Here is a 20,040-nt window from a genome sequence, read left to right as displayed (position 1 = left end):
CCTCCAAAGGCTCTGGAGACTTCACTACCATGGTTTGACCTGCTGGTTCACACACAAGGACGTCCTTTTGTTTGTACCCGAGAAGACCAGCTAAACTCAGTGTGCTTGAACTTGCATGCATCAGGTACTAGCCAAGTGAGTTTGGGCTCTAAAGATGAGTTTCAGCATCTCTGAAATGAGGCTAATAATACAGAACCTGCTTACTTCACATGGTTATGAGAAACTACTAGAATAATCACATGTGAAAAATGCTTTAAGAATATAAAATAATAGCATGAAGACGATGTTAGACATAGGGCCTTAGAAGCCTCAAAGGATCCCACGTTTAGGCGTACAGATGGGACCATTGCAGAGAAACAGAACTTCAGGTGTATTCTGGCTACATCTGATGGGCTGACAGAGAGAGTCCGTGGGAGAATGGATGGTGACGAAGCAGTAATAATCAGCGTGGCCAGAAAATACTGGACTTCCCATGACCTGCTAAAGAGTGGAGACTTGATGGTTTAGGCCAGGCAAAATGGCGGCACTGCAGCGTTTTGAACACAGCAATTACATGAATAGATTTATTCTTTGGAAAGATCAAACCTAGTAGATTAATTATCCTCAATAATACCTCCTATTGTTGGCGGTGAGTCTCCCATATAATCCCAAGAAACACATTTTTAAAAAAAAAAATTGTAATGTTCTTACTTTCCGTGTTTCCAGTATAATAGATTTATGTTTTTCTGTATATTCTCTGGATTCCAACCCCATTACTATCATACGTCATTACTACAAACATACCCTAAATATAGGTTATCAATTTGTTACAATCTAGTCACTCATACTGATGCTGCCATGGTTTTTTTTTTTTTTTTAATGAATTGAGGTGAAAGACCAGAGCTCATATAAAATCCATATCCCAGCATGTCACAAATTAATTACATTGCATGATGTATAGTACAATCATAAATTTCTATTTTATAACTGTCCATTAATAGGAAGAACTATACATTCACTCATCAGAGTCCATTTTCATTCATAGCTATTAACCTAAAATCATCTACCAAATGCAAATAAATGTCCATTTCAATGATATTAAATGTGTTCCAGTATAGTACTACTTATAAAAGTCAAGAACAGTTAGTAACTTTTTTAAGAAATCAAACTGAAAGATAAGGTAAAAAGCTCAAATTCTCTCTCTCCTCCCTCACTGCCTGGTTGCCCATTGCTTACAATAGAATTCGCAAAGTGCCTTTAAAAAGATATTTTCCCCTTTATTTGGCCCCTTGGCAACAAAGGAAACAAAATGGCAACAGAAGAAACAAAAGAGCAAGAATGAACTCAATTGAAATCCTGTATAAATACCTATTTCTGAGTTAGAAGGATCAACTCTTTTTTGCCTAAACCAGAAATGCTACTTTGACGTTCAGATCATTTTCTTAATTTTTTTTTTCACAGAATGAAAATATACAACCCTTTCATCAAAGTTTTTTTTTTGAATCACATGTTATTTTATGCCACATCTTTCAGTTCTATTTAGGTAGACTCTGGCTTTGGAAACTGTGATTTTCAAATTTCACTTTTTAATGGTTTCTCCTCCAACATCTTGTTAGCATCAAGTAGGAATGGGATTTGCATTTGAAACACTAATATTCACTATTCAGTCAGCCAAGAAGCTTCCTTGTTTTAATTTCCATAAATGTCAGTAAATGCCTCTTTTCACCTTTGGGTGAATAGTCAATAGAGAAATCAATTCTGCGACAAATGAACAGCAACATGATTTTACATATGAATTATTTAACAAAGTCTATTTTTATCCTGGAAGGGAAAGACTTAAGGTAAAACATCAGTAGCAAATTATTAATTTACATTTATTAATATTATTCATAGAAGTGCGTATCCACAGGAAGTAAAGAAATTTATATCTCATTTTTTAATTAGTTCATCTCAGAGAATTCTATTAATGACACAATAGAAATCTATTGAAAATTAATGAAAAAGATATACAAGTAATAAGCCTCATTAAGCCTTTACACCACGTTGTGGTTTTCTCTGGCTTGTGAGAGAGAGTCATTGACCCTGGAAAGGGAGGAACCTAGTGAAAATGACCCATTTGAGATGTAGACCTTCCATGAACTCAGTCTTTACATCCTTTTAGCAAATTCTGTCTTCATGTCTGCCTGATACCTCTGGACTTTAGAAGACACAAAATACTTTAAAAGTCCAGGCGGGGAAATGAGAACTAGATTCATGTCTTGAACTTCTAAATATCAAATCAGCAAGATTTTCTCAAAAACAGGATGAAACCCTTTTTTTTAATCCCTATAGTGAGTCGTTGACGTAGTAATAGCAGGTGTTACAAGTGGCACTATTTTCTAAGGATTACACTATCGATGAGGTAATCTTCCTGTTAAGACCCTGCAGAAAGGAGGGGATTTTGCTTGAGGATGAGTATTGCAGCCCACAGGGAAACGCCTGGACCATGTGGTTCATGTATATCTGCTCGCGCCCGCTGGGAGCTCGAAAGGAGGTGTTCCGAGGCACCTGTTTATTGAGTGTGGATGGCTTGTCTTTGCCTTCCCTGATCTGTCCTTGAGAACAGAGAGGAGAACGTGAGGCTACAGGTTTGAGGAGGTCGAAACTGACCAGAGGTTGTAGATCACAAACACCACCCCATCCCGTGCAGCCCACTTGGTGGGGGGGTGGGGGGAGGTTGGGACACTCCGATGATGCTGCCAGGCCTTGCATGGCTGCGAGGTGGCTCCATCTGTCTGTTCCTTTGAGGGCCAGATTGTCCCAACTCCCCATGAACTGTGACTTTCGGCTTTCCCACTCCAAATAACAACTGGCCCCTAAACTTTGAAGCTTTCCTACTTCTTTCGAATGTCAAATTTTAAAATAAAAATCACAGAATAATTTCCAGGTATATTATTAGATCCTGTACTGACTTTGTTTTCAAAGGCATTTAAATGGACAGATGGCCTGCTCCATTTTCTAGAAGTCTGGGAGTTGTACCTCTTACACCATAGTATCATTTTTTTCCCCACGCCATCCAAAAATAATAATTCTGGGCATGGGATGTCTTAGTCTGCTCGGGCCGCTATAACAAAATGCCACAGACTGGGTGGCTTATAAACAACAGAGATGTGTTTCTCACAGTTCTGAGGCCAGAAGTCCAAGGTCGGGGTACCTGCACGGTCAGGAGAGGGGTCTCTTCCAGGTCGCAGACTTCTCTCTGTGTCCTCAGAGGCAGAAGGGGTGAGGGGGCTCTGTGACGTCTCTTTTATAAAACCATTAATCCCATTCACTGAGGCTCTACCCTCATGACCTCATCACCTCCCCAAAGCCCCAGCTATAGATAGCACCACACTGAGGGTTAGGATCCCAACATGCGAATCTGGGGTGGGGGAAACACAAACTCTCCGACCACTGCATAGGATAAGCTTGTCTGATCGTCTAAGACATTGCACTCTCTGGCCACCCTGAAGTCTGCAGTGACTGTCCCACTGTCTTTCAATGGCCCCTCTCACTAACCATTCAGAGCCATCTAGCCATGTCTGAATTCCGAGTAACTAATGGTTCTGGGACCACCCACACCCTATGTGACTTCAGAGCAACAGAGCATTTTGAATAAGTTCCCAGGGCTGTATGGTGTTTGAAAGGGTCTTATCTGAATCTGTGACATGTGAACTACATCTCAAGTGTAAGATCGGGGTCAGTCCGCCATTGCTTGAAGGCACTCTCCTCCTTTCCTTCCCTGTCCCTGATGGGGGTGAGGTGCCCAATTGGCCCTAAGTTTATTTTTAAAAAAAATGAAAACACAAATCTGATAGACTGTGTGAAAGAAGATTTCAATATAGAGCAAGTAAGCCTGGCTGCAAGCGTCTCTGAAAACAGCATCAGGAGGCCACCAGGGAGGGGGAATTTCTGCACGTTCTCACGGGCCTCTGAGCTCTCTGCCAGCTGCAAGCCTTCCCCCGGACTTGAGTCCTTCCTCACCAGGACACCAGGAGCTGTTCGCCTTCACTTTCAGAGGAGGCAGTGCGATTTGTTGGACAAGTTTCAGCCCCTAATTTGCATCTTAACCCAACCAACCTGAGCTACGCTCCTCTCCACCCCTCTTTTATCTGGAGGACCTGAGAACTGCACTCACACCCTTCCGCCTTTGTAACTGCCCTGTCTTCCTGGAAGCATGAGTCAGGTTTCCACGTGAATCTGTCTCCCACATTGCAATTCAAATTGCCCGACTAAATGCCCGTTTGCTTGGATTTTTTGTAAATTCTTTCTTGGTTGTCAATTATGATAGAAACTCTCTCCCTTCCCTTAAACCTTTGCATGCAGACATTCAGACACGAACTCTGTTTAAGCTCTCGAAGTACATTGGATGCATTGTGCTTGCTGAGCAGAGATTACTTTACTCATTTGGGACCCTAAAGGACACCCGTGATCTGATCAAGCAACAGATTCTACCTCCGGGGAATTCCACCCACATAGATCAACATTTTCTCACTTACATATTACATATGACCCTTTTTAAACGAAAAAAAATCCCCCTAAACCCTTAACATTTCTGAAGTTAACTTATTATAATGGTGATTAAATGTAGACACACACATTGTTCCATAAAATGTCTTCATCCTCTTTGTTCTCACTACAGCTATAAAACTGAAGCAAATTTATAAATTCAACATGGCAAAAACCTACAAAAGCAAACAATTAAAATTTATCACATTCATGGTAGGTATGAGTGCGTTTAGCTGGAATGAGAGTCCTGGTGAAAATATGGACGTGGCATTGACTCAGATTCCAAGAACTACATTTCTACTGTCTTGTGCTGTTGGTTAACCCAAGGCCCTTCCACTTTTCTCTGCTTGAACTGCTGGGAAACTATTAATCTCACCCATGCTGAAATATCACTTAGTGCTTTCTTGGGGGAGATGCCTTATTTGCATATTAAACGCAACTACTCTCTTCTGGTTAGCCTGCAACAATATCAGTGATATTCCGTGTGGCATCCTGCTTGTAAATAAAATAAGAAGTTAGAGAATAAAGTCTCGCTGAGCACTGGCTTTAAAAGTAGGCATTCAAATGATCCAAGGCACGATTGTATTACTTTTGAAAAAATATCATGAAAATAAAAATGCGAAATATATTAGATCATCCAGAGAACTTGAGGACCCCTGAAAAGTACATATACAAATCTCAATTTCCGCAACATTACGCTTAACAGTTTAAATTACTCACTAAAATCTATTTATACCCTTTTTTATCTTACTCCTGAAATTCAAAGGACCTCTGGACCTTTCATTTCTTTCTGTACAACTTTCTTTAGTTTTAAATCATATGTGCAGAAATCATAGTTATTTTATAAATGCAGTATGGTGCTCAGTATTTTGACAGCTTCGTGTTGCTAAGGAAGAGACTTATTTGTATTTGTATTTATTTTTACTTATTTTTTAAATGTTTTTTGAAGTTTTTATTTATTTTTGAGAGACAGAGCATAAGCAGGGGAGGGGCAGAGAGAGAGGGAGACAGAGTCTGAAACAGGCTCCAGGCTCTGAGCCATCAGCACAGAGCCCGACACAGGGCTCAAACCCACGAACCGTGAGATCATGACCTGAGCCGAAGTCAGTTGCTTAACCGACTGAGCCACCCAGGTGCCCTATTTTAATTTTAATTTTAATTTTTATCTTTATCTTTATTTAAGGCCCTAAGTTGTGAGAAGTGTTTTCATTTAATGTTGTCCAATTGACTCATCAGGATAATCATCATTCAGCAATGTTTAGGGATTTTCTCAAGTCACAGAGCGAATGATGATGAGATCATAATGCCCTACATTTATAGGGCACTCACTATTTTCACATACTCTTTTATGTGGCCCACAAACATTACTCATGTAAATCCTCACGCGTTTTGGGGAGGTAGATTGTTACTGTGGTCCCACTTTACAGATGAGGATGATGAGTTGGGTCACAGACTGTCACTGGGTGGCAGATTTCAGATTTGAATCAAGCACTGCTGTAGACCCTGGATCTTCCACCATGCTGCCTCCAGCCAGCACCCATCTGCTCATGGACTGGTGGTCCTCTGAGAAAGGATGGGAGTCCAGGGTCACTACTGACACTTGTCTACCTCAGGTCCTGTGGAGATGCCTCTTCTTGCCTATTCTTTCCCCCTTTTCCAAATGGTGGCAACCTCAACTTTCAGCATTCATATCAAATGGTACTTCCTCCTCTGTGAAGTTTCTCCAGACCGTCCTCCTTAAGTCCCCTTTCCCAGGTAAATGGGGGAAAGAAGGTTTTAAAAAAACTCCTTCTTTTTGAGCAACTCCATCTCTACGCCATGTGCAACACGTTAATACACTTTTAAGCATGGTTCCTTTAAAAGCAGGGCATTTGCGGGGCGCCTGGGTGGCTCAGGTCATGATCTCACAGTTCTTGAGTTCAAGCCCCGCATCAGGCTCTGTGCTGATGACTCAGAGCCTGGAGCCTGCTTCAGATTCTGTGTTTCCCTCTCTCTCTGCCCCTCCCCAGTTTGCAATCTCTCTCTCCCTCTCTCTCTCTCTCTCTCTCTCTCTCTCTCTCAAAAATAAATAAATATTTTTAAAAAAATTTTAAACAGCAGAGCATTTGTAATATTCATGTGGCACAGAGGTGATAGAGTGTGGACGTCCAGCATCATAGGTATGGGACAATTTCTAAGTTCCCAGTTATAACACTTGCTTCCTGGTTCCGAAAGATGATGATTTTGTGTCCAAACACTATAATATAAAACATGCCAGAAAAGAAAATAAATAAGTGACTAGCTGTCTGAAGTGACATGGGGTGGAGATAAATCTTTGAAGCAACGGTAAACAAGCTTGAAGCTAAAAGATACCCATATGGCATCCTTTAGCCAAACAACAAATCAGTAAGTGAAACCTGCGTGTCAAGCCAGCAGATGCTAGGCACTCATTTCCAGTTGCATCCCTGATCCCTGGCATCATTTCTTCTCTTCCTGAAAAGAAATGGTTCCCCCCCAATACCAAAACTAAATTCAAACAATTATTTTCATCATGATAGTGTTCTCTTTAATTCCCAGCCCCTATTTCTCCCTTCCCCCCACCCCTTCCCTTTCTGGAAGCCATCAGTGTGTTCTCTGTAGTTACAAGTCTGTTTTCAAAACTAAAGTTTTCGTTAAAAAGTCCATTATTTCTTTTTTCATGATAATACTTAATTTATCATGAAACTCGAAATAATGGTAGAGGAAGAGGGTTATTGTTGTTACCAAGAGGGCAGGAAATTTAAAGAATGGAGAAACATTGGGGCGCCTGGGTGGCGCAGTCGGTTAAGCGTCCGACTTCAGCCAGGTCACGATCTCACGGTCTGTGAGTTCGAGCCCCGCGTCGGGCTCTGAGCTGATGGCTCAGAGCCTGGAGCCTGTTTCCGATTCTGTGTCTCCCTCTCTCTCTGCCCCTCCCCCGTTCATGCTCTGTCTCTCTCTGTCCCAAAAATAAAAAAATAAACGTTGAAAAAAAAAATTAAAAAAAAAAAAAAAAGAATGGAGAAACATTGACCCAGATGTGTTTATAGTGCTGAATAATATGGTGAATACTTTGGGGTGCTTATATAGTACTTGACCACCATTATTCTTAAAGTTTATTTATTTATTTTGAGAGAGACAGAGACGAGGTGAGCAGGGGAGGGGCAGAGAGAGAGGAAGAGAGAGAATCCCAGGCAGGCTCCATGCTGCCAGCACAGGGCCCGATGTGGGGCTCGAACCCATGAAGCCTTGAGATCATGACCTGAGCCCAAACCAAGAGTCAGACGCTTAACTCCCTGAGCCACCCAGGCGCGCTGACCACCATTTTTTTTAAGTTTATTTATTTATTTTTAAAGAGAGAGCAGGGGAGGGGCAAAGAGGGAGAGAGAGAGAGAGAGAGAGAGAGAGAGAGCATCCCAAGCAGGCTCCATGCTGTTACCACAGAGCCCGATACAGGGCTCAAACCCACGAACCCATGACCTGAGCTGAAACCAAGAGTCGGACGCTTAACCGACTGAGCCACCCGGGTGTCCCTCCTTGACCACCACTTAAATGACATCCGTAGTTGCATTTGTTTGCTATTCTAAAATATTAAAGCTCCTTTTCTGCCTGTAACAAATATGATTTTTTGCCTCACAGTCTAATAAATGTAATAAATATAAATAAAGCAGATTGAACATCATTCATCCGGGCATACCGCGCTCATCTCCAGATCTTCTATGTATTGTCTCACAGATGATAATTTTAAAATGCCCTCTGAACTTTGTTACGTTGAAAGTAGTGACCTATCGTGTATCCTTACCTGGAATTTTAACCTTCATCTAAGGAATAAGCTGTGAAAATTCTTTGTTTTTCTTTCTTAAATGACGATCAATAATGTTAGTATTTTAACATCTCATTTATACCATTCTGGCAACTATCCTTATGTGCCTATTAGACTTTACTCAATACCTATTAATCTCCATAATAGACAATAAAGTTCCATGGGATCTCTCAATGAAAGGGTTTATTCTGAGCATTAGTTGATTATTGCAAACATCAGTCAAATTTTTGCTTATCAAGGAAGCACAGAAAGCTCTTGGTTGTTGATTCAAAGATGGCTGTCTTTTTTACTTACTCCATTATTCAAGACATCAATATCCTCATTAAGAAAATGCTTTCTAATGGTTTGGGCATAGGAGTTTCACCTTTTATAATGTACTTGGGAATACAGATATTTTTAGTAAACACTGAGAAGCTCTGAGAAAGTGCGTTTATTTACTTATTTTTTCAAAAAAGGGAAGCAGTAACTCGGGGGATTGGGGCATTTTATGTCAAGACCCCTCCCCACAAGCCTCAGATCGGCGGCCACGAAAAGGCACTCTCCACAGACTGCCATCCAGTGGCTCAATCTGCAAATGTGTTCCTATCATGAAGGTCTTTGCGGAGCGTCGCATCTCGCATATATCTTTGGTCATTAGGAAGGGCTCTGCTAGAGAGAGTCTAGGACTGAGAAGACACGCAGAGTGGTGGTACTCGGCTTCTGGTGAGTGGACAGGGCTGGATGCTTATCAGATGCACTGGCAAGGACATGATCTAGCCGGGGCCCTCACACCACGGAAGAGCGATGCCAGCAGCTGGGTAGAGATTTGGATTCTGTTTGTCTAGTTTTTAGGCTCTTCTCTGTTTTGTTAGACTGGGCCTCCATTTTTATATTCTTTCTGTACCCTCCTTGATTTCTTTTAATTAATGCAGTATTTCTTATTTCACATTTTCTGCATATAACTGGCTCATTATACATTCTTCCCCTGTCGTCCCTGTAGTCTCACTAGAGAAGAAAGCCTGCATTTTTGACTTACTGACTCTTAAGGGATTCTGTTACTTTGGCTATTTTCCTCATATTGCTAGAACCTTAGAACCTCTAAACTCCACGTAACCCCTCGGGGCTCCCGCCGTTGCTGTTGGCATGCATTCTTGTTCCGCAGAAAATGTATAGTCTGCAAGACGTTCCAAGCATGTTACTCCTATTTACCCCTGGATTTAATTCCGGTGTCTTTAATTCTCTCTTAAATGTACATTTTTCTGTCCGGGATCATTTTCTTTCACTTAAAAAAAAAAAAAATTAAAGACTTCTGACGGCAAATATCCTCCTTTTTGTTGTCTAAAAACAACTTTACTTCATTGTTATTTCTGAGGGGTATTTTTATTCGAGAACAGAGTCTTAGGCTGAATTCTTTCTCCCGGTACTGTCACCTGTGATTTGCAGTTTCCTGGCTTTGCTTAGAAGTTCGTTTTGCCTCTCGCTGTTGTTCCTCTGAAGGCAACCTGTCTTTTTTTAGGGTTTTAAAGCTTTTCTGCTTTGCCTTTGCTTTCCTAGGATCCGCCTTGTGTTTTCTTATTGGTGGTGGTGGCCTGCGTGTGGTCTGCCTTCTGTGTGGTTTGCTGAGCCTCTGAAGTGTGTGCATTGATTCCATTTGCAAGTTGGAGGACTTACCTGTTGGGATATTGCCTTGCCACGTTCTTTGTACACCTCTTCCTTCTGGGGCTCCTTTTATGTGGGTATATTCCGCTATCTCCTCGATTTGTCCATCTTTTCCTCTCCCCTAGGCATTTCATCATAAGTACTTTCAAGTTGTTATCAGCTAGCCCTACATCTGGATCATCTGTGAATCCATTTTATCTTTCGACTCTCGGGTAAATTTCCTTGTCTCTGCATGTAATTTCTGATCGCACAGTAAGCATGTGTGTTAACAAACTGTAGATGCTGTGGACCATGGTTTTATTTATTTACTTATTTGTTTATGTTTATTATTATTTTTTGGCTTATTTACTTTTGAGACAGAGAGAGAAAGCACAAGGGGTGGAGAAGGAGAGAGGGAGGGAGACAGAGAATCCCAAGCAGGCTCTGAGCTGTCAGCACAGAGCCCGACACAGGGCTCGAACTCACACCCTGTTGAGATCATGCCCTGGGCCTCGGTCTGACACCTAACGGACTGAGCCGCCCAGGTGCCCCCGCAGACGATGTTTTCTACCCCAGAGATTCCACCATCGCGCTAGGAAGCTGAGGCAGGGAGGACCTCCAGAATCCAGTCATAGATAGAGCTGCAGCGGAGAACCAGCCTGCGTCTACTCCATCCCTGATCTCCAGGCAGCACCGCCTGCCATGCTTTGGCCCAGAGCCTGCCAGGTGTCTGTGCTCCTTAGCCCCGATGGAGTGCAGATGTGTTCCAGCTGTGCATTTCAGAGCTCCCAGGCCCACGTGCCCCACTCGGCTGCAAAATCTGCAGAGCAGTCAGGGGCTTGAGGCTCCTATCTCCCCGGTCAGATACTTGCTTCGGAAGCGCCTCCAACCATGCAGGGGAATTTCACGCTGCCTTTCATAAGCCTTTGGCTTAAGTCACCACGCGTGCGTACAGCTGAAGAATGTAACAGATGTCCCTTGGGGAAAATGGCCATCCTTTGAGGGTCCTCAATTTCCCAATTTGTGCCTCTAGTCTCATACAACTGCAACACATTGTATGGTTCCTCTCTCTTCTAGAAAAGGCTCTCTAGACCTACAAAAGAACTCAGAATTGGCAAATGTCCCAGGAGGGGTGGGGGGGGGGGGGGGGAAGCAGCTGGTAATGATCTGTTCAGAAAGAGTCTCCCCATCCAGAATTTCAGTTTTTCTGGTTCTCAGTTTGCCAGAGCTATCTGATGCTTTAAATATATGATTTGGGTAATTTATCTCTTTTTTTTTTCCTTCTAGTAAGTAAACTGCCATGACCTATCAAATCCCATGCAGATATGAAAGTTTTGTTTTGTTTCTAATTAGATCATTCTCAAGCTAAGTTACTTAAGAAAGATGATCTCTCAAGGACACTTGGCGGGAAAAAATCAGCTGAGACTGGTAGAATTAAATGTTCTCTCACAAGAATAAATCCCATGACAGTATTTTCCAGAGATCGCTACTATGTGCTAACCATGGGTCAAGGAACATGTATACGATGCTTAAAAACCATAGAGTGAACAGGATTGAGGCTAAATGTAATCCCGAGCATACACTGGTGGAGGGAATAGAGGGGTTAAAATATATTGGTGGGGGAAGCATACAGATTCCACGTGAACCCCACTGAGGAAAGGAACAAAGAAGACCATGGCATAGGGATGCTGGTCGTTAGCATACATCAAACTCTGCCCCACAGCTATTCAGTCAGTGATAAGCAGCATAAAGTAATACTTAAAAAGACAGACTCTAGAGCTTGACTGGTTGGTTACACCATTTCCCATGGAACTTTGGGCAAATTACACTTTACATTTTTGGGCCTCAATTTCCTCATCTGCAAAAAGGTGGCACTGCTTCATACAATTCTCAGGACGACTGCTTGAGTTAATGTTTCTCAGGTGCTTAGAAAAGGACCTGGTACAGATTTAGCACCCCAAATAATTACTGAAAAATAGTTTGGGGGCACCTGGGTGGCTCCGTCGGTGAAGCATCCGGCTCTTGGTTTCCGCTCAGGTCATGATCTCACAGTTTGTGAGTTCCAGCCCCGCATCAGGCTCTGCACTGAAAGCATGGGGCCTGCTTGGGATTCTCTCTCTCTCTGCCCCTCCCAGCTTACTCTCTCTCTCTCTCAAATAAACAATAATAATAATTTTTACATCCTCTCTTTCTTGGCTCACTTTTGTGACTGTAGGGTCAGTCTGGCTTCCACAAAAGCCTTCCCAGCAGGAGGATGCCTCATTTCCAGGTTGTTCTGGTGCATTCCTGGACACTGGAGAAAAATACCCTTTTAAGGGGTGGGGGAATACTACTTCGGCATTGATTCCTGGAGGTGGCTTCAGGGATCAGACCATCACAGTCCTGTTTCCCACACTTAGGTTTTTTTTTTTTTTTTTTTGGGGGGGGGGGGTTGTGTTTTTTTCTGATTATATGTACATCCAGTCTGAGGGATCTATTTTTGCTAGTAACCAGCTCCAGAAATCTAGTTCTGCACTCCCAGTATGGGTTTGAATTCCCAGCTTCTGTGGTTTACCACATCTCCACCTTCTGCCATCTTTTTGTTTTTTTATTCTAGCTTTAATTCTTCTTTTGCGGGTAGACAGTAGGCTCACGTGTCCGGGTTAAAGGTGTTCGCTCTAGAACCATCCTGGAGCACTGACTGTGCTTGCTGCTTTTGAGTGACTGCTTCTACCCAGGAGCCAACTGCCATGTCCTGCTTTCCTGTATTCTCTTTTGTTTTGTTGGGGAGGCTGGAAGGGGCACCAGAACAGAGCAGTAGGTATTTTGGAAGTGGGTTGAGACTTCTTGTTTCTTCTGAATTTTCCTGTGTTCCCACTGTGATGTCTGGCATACTCACTTTAGAATGGCCAGAAAAAATGGTATCCTGAGGAAGCAAGAGGGAATTGCACCGCACGATGCTCTCCTAGTCTGTCTCTGTAGGCGCAAGGTCAGAGAGCACATAGCTGCTAGTTGAGATCGCTGCTTTGAGTTGCTGCTGCAAAGGAGTATGTGCTGATTCTCCATTGGGGTTGCAGGTGCCCGGGTCATACTAGCCCGTTGGATATTGCGGTGGCTGTCCCTTGCCACACCCAACTCTTGGAAACCACTTCTGTATTAGTGTGGTCCTCTGTTAACACGGACCGTGAAGGGGCCCTCTGGAGCAGGGCTCCATCCTTGGGTTATCCTGCTGTAGTCAGGAGTAGGGTCACGTTCCCACAGATGGGAGGGCTGAACCCTAGCATCTGGCAAGCCTCGAAGAACCCAAAAGCACCCATTACAAATAGGGTTACAATTGTGATAAATGAGGGGAAAGTGTGAGATGTCGTAAGAACATGTATAATGACAGCGGGCGAAGGGCATACACATGTTTGAGTGTTTCTGGAATCACCTGGAGGTTCATCTCCTGGGCCGGTGCACCTGTCGTACATACTATGTTGTCTGCCATCTTACTTCAGCGGCCCCCTGCCCAGCGGCCGTATAGTTTCTTGACAGCAGTGCCTGGAGGCCTCCAAGCAGCGCCTGAGCCCCCCTCACACCCAGCCCGGCCCCGGTGTGGCTCTTCTCCTCTCTCCACTCGCTCACTGTGTGTGCTGTTCCTCCCCTCCCCCCACACCCCAGGTCATCCATCAGCTGAGGCTCTCGGAGAACGAAAGTGTGGCCCTGCAGGAGCTCCTGGACTGGAGGCGGAAGCTCTGCGAGGGGAGAGGAGACTGGCAGCACCTCCTGCAGCCCTCGGAGCCCAGGGCGCCGCCCCCTCCTCCTTGCAAGAAGCCCACGCTGGTGAAGAAGCCCGACGGGGCCTCCTGCGGCCGGCTGCCTTCCGAGCTGTGGGACTCCACCATGTGAGAGCCGCACAGCAGGTGGACGCAGCGACACTGCTCGGTGGTGGCCGCCGCCGAGGCTGCCCTGTCCCCGGTGCTTCCCGCGGCGTGGACGCAGAGCCACCCAGGACGCGCCAGCAGAGGCCAACAGGGCCCGCCTGTGCTTGTGCGCATGCGCGCACGTGCGTGCGTGCGTGCGTGCGCTGTGCGCGTGCGCATTCTTTCTCGCCAGTTCCGGTGGAATCCGTCCGTTCTGGCTCCTGGGCTCCGCGGCCCTGGGGCCGTGTTTCCCCTACGTGGCGAGAGAAGGGCCTGGAAAAGCGTGGGGGGAGGAAGGGCGCGCCCGCCGTACAGTAGCGCCGCCCACGTGTTCCTCGCTGGCCCGTCGCTTTTCTAGAACACGCTGTGCGGGACACATGTTCCGTTTCTTTGTAGGTGTGGTGTTTCCTTGGACTTTACAAACCTGATCATGATGTACATGTTTATTACCCTGTTTTATAACTTTATGCAATTGGTGGTGCTCCCTTCAAAACACCCGTTTGAAAGAGCTCGTTTCTAGAATTTTCTTTCCTCCACATGCTTTTCTTTGTTTCTCCTAGAGGACCTAAAGCCCTCGAGACTGTGCCCCTGCTTCAGCCCCGCCAGCGCCAAGCCTGTACACGCATGCACGGAGTCCCGAGTTTTTCATTTCCCTGATGAGGAGGCAGCTCCTGCCTGCGCCGTGTCTCGCGAGCTCCTTCCGTCCGTCGTGGCCTTTCCTGGCGCCACCATCGGTCACAGGAGCTCAGACACGTGTGGCTTCACATCCGTAGCTGGTGGGGTGACAGGGTCGCTCCAGTGAGAGGTCTACGCGATCCAGAGGAGCTCACTGAGACTTGCCGCCTGGGGCAGAGATGCTGCGTCCCCGGGTGGCCATCCCCTCGGAGCTGCGCTGCATGGCTCACCTGCTGTATGTGCTCAACCCCCCTGTAACACGACCACCCCGTTTATCCATGTGCTTCTGTGGCTGCGGGGACGTCCTCAGCCGTGCCGTCAGACCGCGCTGTGTCGCTACTAGGAACTCTGTATTCAGACCAGCCTCTGCGAAGTCACCGTACCAATAAAAGGTGCAGCTGTGTTCTTCTGGTTGTGTTTATTTGTTGCTGCTGCCGTCTCCCTGGCGCGACCAGCAGGGGCAGTGACAGGCCATCCCGTCTCTGCTGCCCACCTTCTTCTGTTCTTACGGCATTTTGCAGGCTACAGGCCCTAGTGGTTTAAAATAAGGATTTTATGGATTACTCAGACGTAACCACCATGTAGGCATATGTCAGTTTTTAAGAATAATTGTCATTTAGGAATAATAATGAGGCCGCCAGATCTGGAGACAGTTTCCATTAAAACAGATAGTTTCTTACCTGCCACAGGGAGAAGCTCAGGGTCGGCTAGGCAGCAAAGGGGGCCACAGAACTTCGGAGCCGAAGCTTTTATTATGATGCCCTTGGGAAGGGCTGGGCGATGCAGGGTATGCAGGCATAGAATCTGGTAAGTTTGAATCATTTCAGAGGGCTTCATGTGCGGGGTGGTCCCTAGTTATCTGGTACCTGGCCCCAGGCAGGGGCAAAGGGAGGAAGGATCAGTGGCTGGAGAGGGAGGTTGTTGAGTGTGGGCTCTGCAGTGGTGGGAGTTGCTTACTTTCTGTAAAATGTGACTAGTCCCCAGGGGCGGCTCCTCCAGGATTGGCAAGGCGCAGGGGTTAAAGAATCAGAAGACAGAAAACCGGAAAGGCAAAGTTAAGGCACAGTTAAGCGAATAACGTTACAGATGTATCTAACAGGGAAGCATTCTGCTTGACCGCCAGCTTAACCGCAACCAAGCCCCACAGGCTGCCTCTCTCCTCTCACTCCCTGATGCCTGACTTCCTGATCTCAGCCACCAAGCAACTGAAAGAAGCCACCATTCCTTGATGTACATGGTTCCTTGCCCATTCCTTGCATACTGTAGACACTTAATGTCTACACTGGATCAAAAGTTTGAACTGATCCACCCCCCCCCACACACACACACACAATATATTTATGTGGACTAGAGTGAAAAGTAAACTTTTCAAGCATTGCACCTTTCCAGAACCTGTTTCAAATGTGCACCGAGCACTGGCTATGACGGCTCTGGGTGCTTCGCACACACTATTCCTAACACGGGTATATACCTACGGCATGGCAAGTCTCATGTACACGCACTCATCCTGGATTTGAAGCTCAGAGCGTTAAGTGGGCTGTCAGACCATAAACCCTCAACTTTACGGTTCCAAGGTCTACATCATTTTAACTTGAGGTGCAGAAATTTTCTATTTATTATATCAAAATGTGTCTTTACAATCTTCCAACTCGATGACTGGGGATACGGTGTTGTATGAAACTGTGAGGTAAGACTTCAAGGGAAAGCTTACGGGAAGTAGGCCGTCCCGAACACGTGTGGGTCCAGACGATACCACTGTCTATTCTGTTAACCTGGTCTCATGTTAGGGCTTGCGTAGGTGTAAGGTGACCCAACTGCCACCTGCTAGAGGTACCGTGGGCATCCCGGGATAGTTTATATGTACTCAATCTAGTAATCCCTTTTGTCTCATCTAATGTTTGTTGACTTTTTAGAGGCAGAGGCCAAACCCTTCGGAGACTTTCTAGAACACATTTTCCAAAGTCAGTAAGTAGGCCTTTCTGTTCAGTTGGTTTGTTTTCTTCACAGTTGGAGGGAGAGTTCGGGTGTGTGTTGACCTCACTTTAGAACCATCTCATTGTACCTGTTCTGACATGACTGGATAGTCAGCAGACTCAAAAGCGTTAATAGCCGTGACAATAGAAACAGTATTAAGAGTCATAATAATATGACATAAAGTCCGAGTCTGTGTGTATATTAAAGGTACTCCCGGAATGGTTCTCTAATGATTACAACATTGTCAACAAAATAAACAGAGGTACTATTCTGGTTAATAAAACACCAAATGTTATTCCACATAAGCAAGATTTCAACAGTTATGTATGTTTGCAATATACTTCATGACGGTATTTTAATTGCTATCAGCCCATAAGGTATGAATTATGATATATTATTGGGCCTGAGACCTTATGTTTAGCAAAGTAATTGGTATGAATTATTACTCTGTGTTCAAACACTGCCCAATATTATTGCTTTTTTTTAAAATGCTTTACGAGTGGTCTCTAAAAACTACTATCAAAATGTTTATAGTGGGTTAAAATGATTTAAAATGTATTTTCTCGAGTGGAAAAATATATTATTACTATTCTCAAATTGTGGTACCTAATTTAGCAGAATTATGCTTACATAAATCTACCCAATAAAAGCAACAACCAATTAAAATCTGACATTTGTAAATGAGTATCACATATGAACATTACATAAGTTGGACAAAAAGTATGTTACAAATCCCACAATCTACAAAGAGGGATAAGTTTCTGTCAAAATTCTATTGCCATCAGTTTCCAGCAACAAACTCAACTCATGTCACAATAAAGAGCATAAGGTTATTTTATAATAACATTCTGTGATGGGACATATTTCACCCCTGGCTATTACTCTGCACTACTTACTGATTCCCCCACACACACAACTTTTAAATGTATATCTTTATCTAGAAGTTAATAGGATTTATTTTTATTTTTAGTCTCATCAGGAAATTTTCAACAACAACAACTATAAGAACAACAAAAAAATCATCAAATTAGCTGGAAAAACAACAACGCTGTTCCAAGTAAAAGTTTAGTATAATTTCATTACAGTTTTCAAATTGTTTTTAGCTGCACATAAAAATCCGTGTAATGAAGATGAAAGCAATTATATTTCTATTTATGGTGCAATGGTAAATTCTCTGGAACGCTCATGGTTTCCCAACACAGTAGCACTGCTTTCAAAAACTAAAAATATATTCTCTCCCCCCATTCTACTCCCTTTACATCTTATTCATAAGCAATGACTTTATCAAACAAATTCTAGTACAATGTTCTACCCATGTGAGTTACAAAGATCCCCATATAGCACCGGGTTGTAGCCTGCGCGGTTACAGACTGGAAAGAATTACCTTTGTAGTTCGTTCACTTTCCCTAAGTACTGTAGCCCCCTGGGCTGCTCCATTATTGTGGACCCAGGAAGTTTCTCTAAAATTCAAGATGCTTTGTAAAACTTTAAAGATGAGCTTTTCAAAGGCTAGGTCTCATTAGATGCCTATAATACATTCCTATTACCTGTTCTAATTTCTCAGATCATTTTCAGATTTTTAAAAAGCCTACTTATACCGATTACGTTTTTTTGTATGCTTTGACTTCAGCACAATGCAATCTGGATTTTCTGTGGTTTCCCTGATTGTTACAATGGCAGAAGCAGATCTAGGTGTCTTCTCATAGAAAATAGTAAAGGCGAATAAATCTATGCATTCATTTCCATTGCTGTTTCACAATAGGAATGCCTCAAATGTGCCTTTGCTTTGCTTTGAATTAGTCCTGAGCAGATCGCTGGCATACCTGCAGGCTCGCCTTTCCGACAGCCCCAGGGAACATGCACTGCTTCAAAGAAAGGTGCGTGAGCCTGCCCAGGTGACATTTTCCTGATGTCACCACTTAGTGTCCAAAGTCTAAAGAAAATGAAAGAGAATGAAACTATTGATAAATTCCAAGGGGGAGATCAAAGCTCTGGAGAAAAATGAAATGAAACCAAATTCAATTTGAGGTTTTGATCTTTTAAGATTTCAGCAAACAAAGGGGCTGGAGGGCCATGATCTCAAACGATTGGTTGAAACGTGTATAAATTCTGTCACATGCTGGAGAACAGTTTTCTTTGCTGAACCTATTTTTGGGAATCTGTTAAACTGATTTCAGTCTAACTGGGTCTTGTGTGATAACAAGAAAAACCACTTCACCCAATTGTCCCTATTGTGGTTCATCAACATTACTGTTGAATAAAATAACCAATCCTAGTATTACAAAAGTGACTTTTTGGATACCTTTGTAGGTAAGTAGGTTGTACATACGTGTGCATCGTCGGGGAAAATAGTTCTCCGGACAACTTTGCAATTGGTGGACAGTTGTCATTCTCTTGGGCTTAGAAGCTGTTATAAAAAGATAACATCCCATATTTTAAAAAGCAAGAGAAGTTCCCTGGATGAAGAGAAGAGAAGCCTTGGGAAATCCAATATAGTAAATGGTCTCAGCTCCTGAAGGTTGTCAAGCGTCGGAAAGTAGGGAATTTGAAGTGACATTGTCTCATTGCTGATTGCCAGGGACCATTACCCCTTTCAGCCCCGGATGAAAAGGTAAACCCTACAAAGACAGAAGACTCGGTGCCAAGGGCAGTCTCAAGCCAAACATTTGCCCACAGTGACTCAAAGAAAGACCTCGTTAAAGGTACAAGCTGCTACATCACCCAGTTTTACTCCCAGTGGTTGGTGTTTGGCCCTAGTGAGTCTCCAACCCCACCCGTGTTTATCCTCGAGTAGGCTAGACATTTTAGCCAACAAACACAGAGGCTAGTAGCTCCACACAATAAACCTGTGCTCCTATTCTAGTTCTCTCCCTTATGACACAGTCTGTTGACCCCAGTCATCCAGAGACCAACGGTCCTCCCTTCTCATGTCTCCAACCTCCTCGTGGTCTGTGGAGGGCTCCCCCGTTCAGCCAGCAGGTGTGGGGACTGGAGCGCAGAAGACGGGGCAGGGGGGAGTCACAGCCTGCCTAAGACTGGCTCCTGTCACTTCTCGTATCGCAATGGCCAGGACTCGGTTGTGTGATGACACAACTGGAAGGCAAGCTGGGAAATGGCCCTGCTCTATGACCCAGAGGAAGGGGAAGTCACCCGGTGAACAATTAGCCAGTATCTGTCACACTACATGAGGCAGGGAACTCCTGGAACAAATATCTTCAAATCTGTTTTCTATTGCCTTTTGCGTGCAATAGGTGCCTAGGGCAGCTCACCTTCCACCAGCCATGAGTGCAGGACCCGCCTACATCCAGCTGCCACCCACCCACCTTTCCCAGTGTCCCAGAGTAAATTGTCCTTGGCCACCCTGGAAGCTCACATAGTGAGGATGGGTCAGAGTTGAGAGAAGAGATGGGAACATTCTTGCTGGCCCAGTGGCTCCCGCTCTGGGTCTGGCTGTGGACAAAACCACCTTTCTCTTACAGGCGATTCCCAGCGGATGTTCTCTCTCAGTGAGTCCTGGGCACATCGATGCAATTCTACTCCCAGTGCTGCTGACAACACCTGCTGAGC

The 20,040-nt window shown here is 44.3% G+C and overlaps 1 protein-coding gene across 2 annotated transcripts in view; it reads left to right on the top strand.

The window, feature by feature from the left end:
* The window catches only part of MYO16 (myosin XVI), a 620,603-nt gene extending 605,701 nt beyond the window's left edge, over positions 1-14,902 (top strand). For both annotated transcript variants that reach the window (XM_086708430.1, XM_086708429.1), the window contains exon 35: positions 13,583-14,902. In XM_086708430.1, the coding sequence (XP_086564556.1) occupies positions 13,583-13,810 (228 nt within the window). In that variant the 3' untranslated portion in view covers positions 13,811-14,902. The remainder of the gene's footprint in view (positions 1-13,582) is intronic.
* Positions 14,903-20,040: the final 5,138 nt, after the last annotated feature.

The sequence above is a fragment of the Puma concolor genome, chromosome A1 (genome assembly GCF_028749965.1).
Source record: "Puma concolor isolate L17-30 chromosome A1, mPumCon1.1.hap2, whole genome shotgun sequence".
NCBI lineage: Eukaryota > Metazoa > Chordata > Mammalia > Carnivora > Felidae > Puma > Puma concolor.
The sequence above is the reverse complement of the archived record's forward strand: the minus strand, read 5'-3'. Positions and strand labels throughout refer to the sequence as shown.